General features: G+C 42.4%; 1 protein-coding gene across 1 annotated transcript in view; it reads left to right on the forward strand.

Moving 5' to 3' along the window:
* PPIL6 (peptidylprolyl isomerase like 6) overlaps positions 1–12,126 on the forward strand; it is a 481,265-nt gene that overhangs the window by 90,168 nt on the left and 378,971 nt on the right. The window contains exon 3 of the mRNA XM_069606540.1: positions 5,801–5,989. Coding sequence (XP_069462641.1) covers positions 5,801–5,989 — 189 coding nt within the window. The remainder of the gene's footprint in view (positions 1–5,800; positions 5,990–12,126) is intronic.

The following is a 12,126-nucleotide window of genomic DNA, read 5'->3' on the forward strand; positions in this document are numbered from 1 at the left end:
TATCATTTCCATTGGTTCTTCCAGTTCTTTCTTGGGACACTGGTATGGATAGCCAGTGATAATGTCATTGGTGAAAATGTTGGTAGTTGGTGATGTTTACTCCCTGACTATAATCAAGCACTTTCCACAAATATTCCAGCACTGGAGTTTAGAGTAGTAAAGGACACCAGTCCTAGAATATGTTGTTAAGACTTTTGAGCACTCAGGAAAAAATCACATCACTGGCAACATTTTGCAGGTTACAATTTCTCAGTATGGCTGATCTCCCGGCATAAACAACACTGCATATTTTTGACCCCCAAGGGAGGCAGTTTGCTCCAAGTTTTGTTTGATGAATGGGCTGTCATTCATCTTCGGTGTATGTTTATGATGGTTAACCTTTGCCAGATTCTGTCTGACAGAATTATGAGGTCCTTCCTTCTTAGTTTGAATCAGATAGTAGGTGGATGCAAACCTGAGCATTGGAAAGCAGAGACTATATATATATATATAGCTTCATACATTGTGTTTTAGTGTTGTTGCACCCACCTCTCTATATTAGGTGATAAAGCTTGCAGGAACTGATGCAGTATAATTACTAACATTCTTGAAGAATCTCCTTTCAGAAGCCACTTCGAGGCCAGATTTTTCAAAACAATAATACAATTGCTCCAGGGGGAATCAATGTACAGAAACTGAGAAAATATTTCTCCCCATCAAGTCTTTCTAATATCACCTTCTTTATGTATGTTAATTGGCATCCCCTGTGGGATTGGTCTGTTGGTAGGTCGAATTTCAGTTGTTTTTCGGTTTTACTTTGAACCATAAGGTCCCTTTAACAAAGTTTTTTCACTGAATTTCATAGGTTTTTAGTAGCGCAACTTAACCATAACGTCCCTTTAACAAAGTTTTTTTTACTGAATTTCATAGCTTTTTAGTAGCGCAACTTAACCATAACGTCCCTTTAACAACGTTTTTTCACTGAATTTCATAGCTTTTTAGTAGCACAACTTAACCATAATATCCCTGACTTCATATACATGTAACATAGAACATACTAACCCCCTCGTAGTGATTTTCATGTCCGCGGACTACCGCCATGTCCGCGGACACATCGAAAATCTGTGCGTGGTGAATGTAAATTTAAATATTGTGCCCCATTTCCCCTTTGAAGTTGGCTCTGAAAAGAGGCGGTTTTTTTTGTTTTTTTTACAGATGCTTGACAGACACGTTATTAAGTGTTTTTTTTTCTTGTTTTTTTTTCTTACTTTACTCCTAAAATCTTTACATCTTTACATAACCTTCTCCAAAGCAACCCTTACATTCCAAAATAGAAAGGCATTTCCCGTAAAAGATAAAGAAATGCCATCTTCTTCAAAATTAACAGCATTACTGGCATCAATATTCTCATTGTTGCAGAAGAACATACCAGCTCTAAGCATGAAGGCACACATGCCTCGGTTGATGACATACCTAGCAATGTTTTGCTGAGGACAAAAAAACTGAACTATTGTCCCATATTGCCCTAGGTAGTAATCCAGAAAAAATTACTTTCGCATTTGGAAGGATCTTCATTACGGCTTGAACCAAGCGTTCCAAATCAGCCAACAATTCCCTGTACATTGCAATCAGGCACAGTGCTCCACACCACCTCCACTCCTTTCACATCAAAGTTCTTTGCAACATGCCTGCATTCAGCGTACTGCTGTAAACCATGCACAAACATATCTCTGAGCACCAACACCCTGACTTTCTCCACTTCTGCCATCTTCACCACACACAGTCTCTTTCAACACAAATCCACAACCTCGACATCTGATTGGCTGATCGGTACAGTCTTCTTTCCATGTTGGATTTCCTGGAAAAACCCGGATGTAGCACGCCCTGTCCACCAACAGCCGCGGTGTCCGCGGACGGCGTCCACTTTACTCTCTGTGCCATTCCCTCATTGCATACAGCTAAGCAATCACACAATATGAATAACTTCCTCAGAATACGCCCATTTTGTGAATTTTCGAACATTTCAGGACAATTATCATTTCATTATTCAACATATTAACATTACAAATATTATACTTTCATCTTGTACTCTGCACACAATGCTATGTTTCTCCATTAGTAGCTCAGTATACTAGATAGAATCCCATAATACAATGCTATTTATATCAATGCATCGTTCAAAGCACTAATAACGGTATGATGTTTATTGCAGTATCCTTGACACTTTTTTCGCAACATTATAATAAAAATCCCTAGTACATAAATTCCATGAAAAGTACATACACATGTGATGTCATCAGTGATTTCATCAATGACATTTGTGATGTCATCTTTGATGTCCTGGGTGTTAGTCTTAGCAGTGCACGGTGGTGGCACAAGTTATTTTTCATAGCTTACCATAACTTGCGATTTTCAGGGGTCTTTCGGCTGTACTTAAAACCATAACATCCTTTAAACAAAATTTTTTTAATATCACGCAAAAAATATACAAACATGGCGTGCAAAAACCAACTTCTACATATGGCTTTACACAGAATGTTGCAAAGTAAGAATTTATGCTCGTTCACAGGTCAGCTGCTTCCATTTTTTTCTCGGGCCCCGGAGAGGCTCATGAAGCGGACTATAAGGTTGTATTGTGTTTTGACCTTGACAGACAGAGATTGTGATGAAAGACTTCTCTTGAAGGAGTGTTGCTAAAACGTAAGAGAAGATAAGGATGAAATTTATGAAACGAAACCACTTTTATATATTATATCACTATGCGAAAGATCGTTGGCACACGCGGAGTCGTATTTTGGGACTGCACCACTCGTAGACAATGGAAATTGCAATTGTACTGTAAGTAACCCTTTAGATTATTTTATACCAAATATAATTACAATAGCGTAGCATTAAAGACCGCTCAAGTTGAACTTGTTCGTTGAAAGTGGCATAATGTTTTCTACCGCATACCATCACCGCCGAATTGATCCCCTGTTGTTTAGAGGGCTTTGAAAAAGGCAGACGACACAGGGTGGGTTAATACAAATATTTTAACCGGTCTATATGCGGTCAAACGCTCTACTCGCTGTGCCACTTCACTGTAGCCTGTCAAATGGCACAGCGAGTACAACGCTCGCTTTGACATCCGTGCACAGCTTGCTAACGCAAGTTCGAATCCCGGCAAGGCCAAACTCAGCCTTTCATCCTTCCGTGGTCGATAAATGAGCACCACACACCGTGGTTAATAATAAGCACCGCTTAGATACCTCACGGTTCTTAGCGCTATATGAATGGGAAAATATTATTATTTTATTATTAACATACGCCGTTGCACTATCTTCGATAGCAAATAGTTTCACGCCCTAATAAATAAAATGATGATTTTTAATGAAGATCGGCTGGTGAAACTAATTTATGTTTTTTAAAACAGGTATGTGGCCCCATTTTGCCTATGTCACGATTTACAGACTCCAGCGGATGGGGTCATCAACTGCCAGGTGCAGGTCCAAATATACAACTTCATGACCCTCACCATTTTATGGGACAATCGCCAAGGACCAATATGCCCTTACGCAGTACTAGCGGCTACAAACAACTTTTTCCCCCCTGGACGAATCCTCACCAAACTTTGCAAAAGAATTCAGAGTGGGCCATATACTTTTTTTGCAAAGTTTGGTGAGGATTCGTCCAGGGGGAGCGAAGTTATAAGCCGCCCAAAAAGTGCTCTTCCTATGGAAACACCAACTTAACCATAACTACATGGCCACTACCGTGGCCATGTAATATATATATATATATATGTATATATATATATATATATATATATATATGTTCCATTTTAAAGTCCTTAATTGTACATCTTCTTTGAAATCATTTAAGGCCTTTGAACATGCAGTAGTCATTTTCTATTTCTCAGAGTCCTTATCCTTTGGCTGTTTGACCTCTGCTTATTTCGTAACAGAACACCTTAACTTACAACATGTATCTTTCAACTCTTGTTTCAGTATTGCTTATGAGACGATGTCGCTGGCTAGAGGAAAGGGGAGGGGTATGGGGTGTCCATGGGGCAGGAGACCACCACCCACTCCTTGATGTTTGTCCCAGTACCGGGATTTGGGGGAATCCCCCAGGTGTTCCCCAGCTTATGCCTAGCTTTGTGAGTAAGACAGTCATAGTAACTGAAAGTCTCTGTGGTTGCCCGATGAACATCATTCTAGTGCTGAAGAAACAGAGAGTTGGCAAGAGATTTAAGCCACTGACAGACCCGCTGCTTTGAGTGCTCACAAGCTACTTCGGACAGTCAGTGAAACTTGGTTCACAGATAGACAGAAGTTCTTGAGCACTGCTGTCAAAAAGATGTGTGGACCACACTCCTTTCCACTCATGGGTTCTCACAAGAGTCAGAATAGAATTCATGCTTTTGCTCTATAGAGATTCATGGTAGAAGAGGCAGTGTCCCTCATGGGAAATTGCAAGACCATGAGCTCTGGGCCTAATGATTCCAAGCTGGCCGACACACGTTGAGTAACCTGTTCTCGTGGAACCGTGGGGTGGTCCGCTAATCATGCCAGATTGGCTAAGGGATCAGTAGTTTACTCTAGCCATACCTAATCACTGACCGTACACACGATTCACATAGCAGAGCTCAGTCTGTCAATTGCAAGAGTAGGCCGGCTGTTCTATAAAAGGAAAGTGCAGCACACAGAAGATGATGGAGTTAGGTGTCAGAGTACCGAAGAAGAGATGCAGGTTAGAGCGTGGCAGTGCAGTGAGACGGTGAAGGAAAGAGAGTGGAGCAGCTCTCTCCCTGTCCTCCCGATGCTAGCATGGATACATGTATAGCGCATGTTCCTTCTACAGGTTTCTGCAAGTACTATATTGCTAGGGTAAGAATCCTAAGCCATATCCGGACACTGTTTATGATCTTAGAACACAACTCTTTTGGTTTTATATACCATGACATGCATCTATCCATCTCCCTTGTCTTAAAAATCAATGAACTTCATATCTGGTGTTTTGTTTTTACATGATACGACATAATAACACATTCAACAAATTAGAAAGCACTTTTGATGCTGTCTTCATGATATTGAATGGCACAAGGTTGACATCGAGCATGGTAGTGGTTAGGTTAAACTGCACAGACAATGTTACCGTTTTAATCAAATGTAACACACATGTTAAAGTTAAACATAGAGCGATGAAGTCAAGTGCCCTTAAAAAGCCCCCATGTTTTCAGTTTAAAAACAAATTCCAGAGCAAAAAGCGCACTGGACTGCTCTTTGGGCTGTCTGGACTACCATAGAAGACTTGTAAGGTATATTGCCCCTTCGATTAAACAACGTGTGCTGCACTGACTAATGTTTTTCCTGATGTTTTTGGAAGCTGCTGGATGAGGGAAGCATGTGTTGTGGGGTATCTATTAAAGCAGCTTGAGACATGTCATCTCAGTGTATTGTACTAAGCAAGGCGTTCTTTTTGTCTTATTTGTGCTTTATACTAATCTTACCCTCGAATTTACAAATTTAGACCCATTGGGTTCGACAATGCTTGTCTTAAGAGAAAAGTGACAGATTTTCTGTGAAATCTTCAATTTGATAACACAATTTTCCTGTTTCTGACTCTGATGTCATGTTGTGATTATATATATATGAAAGTGAATACCTTCTTTCTATATCCGCAAATTCGAATAAGCGTAAAGAGGTTGAGACTGGGAGTTCAAACAGGCCGACATGCTCTGACGAAAGAACCTTGCTCCTCTTATATAAACCGAGAGTGATTCCATATTCGTGTAGCAACATCCTAAGTATGTGCACCTTTTCCTTTTGCTTCCTTTCAGGAACTTAAAGGTGAAACATGGGGATTTTCGTCCACTGTGATGTGCTTAATCAATGGCCACCTACTGGGAGACAACAAAGATTTGGCGACGTGGGCAAAAGAGCACTGGGGTTACCAAGACCTCAGACCCTTGGCACTCTACACAGCTCTTGCAGAAGATTTCTCTTCAAAGCGCTTGAAAAGCACACAGGCAAGTTAGACAACTATTACACCCCTCACAATCGATTATATAGACTCATCAGCAAACAATTGTATTTCATATTACGCTTTAAGGCATGCTTCAAATTATAATGAACATGATTTAGCACTACAGTACAAAACGAAGGCAAAACTGTGCACATTTGTAAAGTAAAACTGCAGTGTTTACATGCCTTAATGCAAATATACAAATATTTAAATCCAATACCTGTTGCTGATATTCAAAACAGTACAGTACTTGAAAGCAACATTTGTACATATTGCTTTTTTTAATCGACTGAACCGACCATTTCACGAACACATGTTGTCATTTCTGGCCAATTTATCTCTATTAACATCTGGACACAGCCCTCCGAGATGCCGTGTATCATGTTGCCACTCACTGGCTACAGGTCATTCAGTGGGAGGTCGAAGCACCTGCACCAGAGTGCCCTGGCTACACACACACACACGGACACACTTCTAGTAGGCTAAGAGTGTGCACAGAGGCATTCAGGTGCCTGCCATTCTATGGGCCTAATTCACAGAAGCATTTTATAATGGCAAAACTCCATTGGAAAACGCTCTGTGAATTAGGCCCTATGTAATGTTGGTGGACTCGATGTTGAGCACCTGCCTGGCGTACCCGCAATTAGGTGGGGACCAGGAATCGACCCTGGTGAACCCATCAAACAACTGAACAAACCCACTCAATCATCTGGGACAAACCTTCAATCAACTGGGCACTAGTTTCCGTTCTGCTCCACCAATGTCATTTCATCAACATATATAGTAGACTCTAATGAGCATATTGTATACTGTTTTATATAAATGCAATGGTGCCTTTTTGGTGCTGCAACATAGTAAGTTATAAGCATGTGAATCCTGTGTAGGCTTTCAGTATTTATTGTGATTAATTTATGTATTCATTTTTTTAATGATTATTTTTTATTTATTACCTACTTTTTATTCAGTGTACTGGTCCTACATATTTGAAGTCATGTCAAATGGCATTTCAATTATTTGTGTGTTTTTATCTTAATCAAATTAGTTTTTCTAGTGTGCTCAACTCCTGTCGAATAGGATACAAGCACAGAATGCTAGTATACAATATATTTAATTCTTGCGTCTTTCAGGCATGTGACATTGGGCCTCATTACACGGTAGGCGGAGGACCAAGGTCCATGCCAGTAAAATACTGGCACCGCCTTGGAGGAAAGGGGAATTACCGCCCTATTCCAAGGTTGGCGGGGCGGTAATTCCCCCTTCCCCCATTGCTCTTCCCCATTCCCATTTTTGCCCCATAGGGCTCTATGGGAATGGGGAAGGCGCTAATTACGATGCCGCAAATTGCGGTACCGTAATTAGCACCCTGGTCCCTTTGCGGGTTGGTTATTAACGCCTGCTAAACAGCAGGCGTTAAAGTACCAATCCGCAAAGAGACCTCGTAGTAAGGCGGTAAGGGTTTACCGGTACCGGTGCCCTTACCGGTACCGGTAAACCCTTACCGCACTACTTGTAATGAGGCCGATAGACATTTCAAGGTCCCAGGCCTTCAGGAGCCCACATTCCAGTCATGTTTGCAGACTTACAGAGAGAATGCCTTTCTGCAAAACACTCAAACTTTGGCCAGTCAATCACAGTTTGATTCCCCCTTTGGCTGTTGACTGAAAGAGCTCTCATAAACTCACTTCCCGAGTAGCAATTACCCATCACCTGCTTTCACCGGGGCTTCCTGCTTTGTGCTTCTGTAACCAATTTTTGGCCTTTCCTTGGGACCCTGTTTTTACTTTTTGATTCATGCTTGCGTGAATGCTATATGCAGTATCTAGAATCCTGTTTTTGAACATGTCTTTGAGATCCTTTTTCTGCTTCTCAACCCAGCTTGTCATGGTTTCTTTGTGGAGTAAGGAGCCATCCTGCTTTGGCTGCTTGGCGCAGCACCCTGCTCTCCTGCAATGCCTAAAACCTCTGGGGGTAATTTCCCATCCTAACCCATCACCTCAGTTAATCCAACACGTCCTTCACTTCACCTGCCCTTATAACATCCCTGTGGTCCGACCCCACAGACATCACAACACATCCGGTTGACATTTCCTTCCGTCTTCAAAACAAAGGGCACTTATGTAGTTAATCTTTAGTCTGTCCTTTATTTCCAGTTTCTTATGGGTAGCCACATGCTATTCTCCTTTCGGGTCAATCGACTTCATCTGATGACTTCCTGCCTTCACTTTCTCAGGTGAGGGGCGTTGGTCCACTGCCCTCTGACACAGTTCTGCTAGTGAAGAATACTGCATTGTAGTAAGCAGCATACACTGGTCAGTTCCAAAGATGGCGGCTGAGTGGCCTTCACCCAGTGCACCCAAGAGTCCCTGAAATTGCTGATCTTAGCACTCTGTATAGCTCATGTCCCATCTTTGCACTCTCAAGAGCAAGCATTGGCTTCAGCCAAAACATGAGGAGATACCCTAACAAATGTCTGCTGAAAATGAGGAAAACAACAACATATCAGGCTAATATAAGTACTTGTATCTAATGCATGGGACAATGATCCATAATGGACATTGTCATTATTTCATCATGCTCATTTACCCACACTTACAGAAGGCTTAGACCATATGACGTCACATACGTACAATCTTGTCATTACCCAGTGATTTCCAATGCTGACACTAGTAACCCCCTGTTTGTCTGTGAGCTTCCCAGACACAGCTCTTTCAGTATTGCTACCAACACCCTGTTCATCTATGAGCTTTTCCCATCACAGATCCCTTAGTGTATTGCTACCAACACCATGTTTGTCTGGGAGCTTCCCTTTACAGACCCCTTCCTCTCTTGCTGCAAACCCGCTGTTTGTCTGTGGCCTTTCCCCTCACAGACTTTCCTTGTTCTGTTCCTTTCTGTCTCCCTGTAGTTCCAGTTTCTTGCTTTGCTGTCTGCCTTTTAATGCAACGCGTTCCTTATTGTTCCAAGTATTCGCTGTATTGACAGTGAACTCCTGTCTTGTTTGTGAGCAGTGCTTTGAGAATCCTGATATTCCTAGAATGCAAGGATTCCGAGCACCTATGACTGCTTTTTTCTAGTCCTTGATATCTGTTCTGATCCTTATCTCATGATTCTCATATCTACTGTCATTCCTATGCGTCCTATGAATTGGTACTTGTCAAACTCCCATCTTTAGCCTCTGTTTTGAGTGTATTGCATGTTTCATTGTTTTGTCTCTCTGTCCTGTACCTGGTCATTTCTGTCCACTATGTCTTTCTCCATCATTGCAAATTGGTCCACTATTGTTCCCCAGCTCCTTATCCATATATAGTGGGACTCCTGGGTTGGCATTCATTAAGCTTATATAAGGGAAAGCTTTAAATTGCCTCTGCCTAGTCCGTGGGAGTCTTACCTGTCTCTGAATATGGGCTCCCGCTTTACCCTTAAACTGAGTACAACCATCTCTTCAGCATATCCAACCCATGATGTTGCAGTATGAATTTTGTTAATAATTATCTGTTAGTATCGATCCCAATGGCTTTCCCTAAACTCTCTGGACGTCCCTCATCATATTCCAGTAAACCTCTTACTCTGATCAGTTCTTGTTACCCAGTATATGTGCTTGCTTTTCCTGTTTCTTAGTGCCTCGTTTGCTTACAGCCCGCTCTTGCCTCTGCGCTTCCTGTGATTACCTGTCTCAACATAGACCAATCTGGTATGTACCCTACTTCTGCTATAGGATAGGCGTTACCTCCAAAGTCGTTGCAGTTTTCCACTGAGCTCCCCTGAAACTCTGCAGTGTGTCTCTCTTTCCCTATCGCAGTACAGTATTATCTTGCACATTTCCTGTCCCCTTTCTACAATATGGACCCATAGTTTGATACGATGGGAGTAGTACTATGTGTTGTGCTCTTAAGACTTCCCTTTTGGGAGTTTCCATGCCAATTACAGGCTGTATTTCTGTTCTCCCTAGCACCAAAACTTTGGTTGCAAGGCCCTATTGGTGCCTACAAAAGATCCTGGCACTTGCAGGCTGGTTCCATACACCAGGATAATTTTCAGTGGACTGTTCAGCCCAATGCGGCATCTATGCCTCTTTAGAAACAATGATGCTAAAACTGCCTCTCCATCACCTTTTAGAGCTATCTCTTTCATGTGTCAACCCTGAGCACCCCAGCCACCATGACAATAACTTGTCTGGTCAAAAGCCTCAACACCTTATATTATCCCCTCCACACCAAAATGGCTCCAAATTCAGAATAGAATCCAGTATGCTAAAACAGGATCTGATATTTGTTTTATGTCATCATCATTGCAAGCTAAAAACATAATCAAATTCATAAAGCATTTGTTAAAATACACACAAAATACAAATCACAAATTTGTTGACACCCCATTTTTCGATGATCACTGGTAAGACCTTTTTAATGTGGGAATTTGTCATACAGCAATGGTCTCTTGAAAGCACTTGTAGGTGCAATCGATTAGCTAAGCCGCGTTAATTGGTTCATGAACCCGCTTGAAATATCTTTTGAGGTGCTTTCACACAAATTGACTCATATTTAGAACTGGAGACTGAGGCCGAGTCTGGACCCTACGAAGGCACTGGGTTTCAATGAACCCAGCAGCCAAGGTATGCTTTGCACAGTTGTCCTGTATTATTCTTTGTTTTGGGGTGTGCTGTGGATCAAAACATCGCACATCTAGGACCATTGACTCACAGACGGAGCCTTACTCTTGTCTCCTGTTACCTCTATACTGCCTCTGCACATTCTTGTTCCTCCTTCCGTCCACCACTCTGGTCCATCAGCTGAATAGTGCTTGGGGTATCGTCCCTCTCGCTTGGCCTTTCTAGGCTATTCCGTCTCTCTGCCTATTCCTCTAGTAACTGCCACGTTCTCGTCTATGTCTGTGGCCACCTCCTCGTATTGAGCTCTCTCAGCTTCTTCCTCTTCATCTTTCGTCACCAGCTTTTGCTGCCTCCCCCCTTCTCCAATTGACTTACAACTTGCTCCTCTTGCTGACATTTTGCCACCTTCTCCTGTCGTTTCACCAACTCCTCCTGATTTCTCACCACCAACTCCTAATATCTCACAACCTCCACCTCCTAATATCCTGCCACCTCCACCTCCTCCAGTTTTGTCAGTGGGTGGCAGTGAAGAACATTAGGTAGGGACATATACAAGTGACATACGTAAAAAGACTAGATAGAGGTAGCCTAGTGTAAGTGCAGATTGTTAGTAACATACTTCCCATATAGTTCCCATTAGGGTAGCCTAGCGAGAGAATGGATTGGGCCCATGAGGTCTGTTCAGTAACCAGTAAGTACGTTTTTAGATATGCTTTGAATAATTCAAGTGAAGGACTGTCGTTCATGAGGTAAGGAGAGGGCATTCCAAATGAAGGGGGCGAATATGAAAAGCTGTGGAAATGGCAGGATGTCTCTTATCATCTCCTCCTTTTTGTTTCCCCACCTCTCCCTCTTTGCCTCCATCTCCTCCTTCATCTGCTTTTTCCAACCTTAGCTTCCCTGTCTCCAACACATTCCACTCCTCTACACCAACACCTCCACTCCTCTACTCCAAGTAACATCCACTCATCCAGATTCCTCCACTCCAGCCTCCTCTCAGCTTCTCTCCTCTGCTGCAAGTCACACCCTCTCCACCCTTTTCCTCCACACCAGGCTCCTTCTATAGCTTCTCTTACCTGCACATTACTCCTAATCTGCACCTCTCCTCTCTCCCACGACCTTCTGTCAGCTTCCTGTTCTTTTATAGGCGTCTGCTCCTTTGAGCTCTCACCTCCCATTTCTAACAGCTCTCAGGTGTTGTTTGCTCCACAGCTTCCCTTTGCTAGTCTGTGGGCCAAGCCGATACCTGGGATCTGACCCATCTTGGATTTGTTATTCGTGCGTGCATGAGGCCAACTTCACACATCCTACCGGTTCACATGCCCCTGTGTTTGCAAGGGATCTATGAGGCTTCATTGCATTTCTTTGCTGAATGCAACTTTACTAAACCTTTTGGGCCGATTTTACCATTTTCTTTTACCACGAAATACATGTGGACGACCCACCTTCTCCCAACCCTCCCCCATCTGTAGTTTTGCAGTAAAAAAGTGGTATAAATCTGGGCAAAAATAGTTCTGCAAAGTTACACTCTGTAT

The sequence above is a fragment of the Ambystoma mexicanum genome, chromosome 4p, assembly GCF_040938575.1.
Source record: "Ambystoma mexicanum isolate Mex_15411 chromosome 4p, UKY_AmexF1_1, whole genome shotgun sequence".
Taxonomy (NCBI): domain Eukaryota; kingdom Metazoa; phylum Chordata; class Amphibia; order Caudata; family Ambystomatidae; genus Ambystoma; species Ambystoma mexicanum.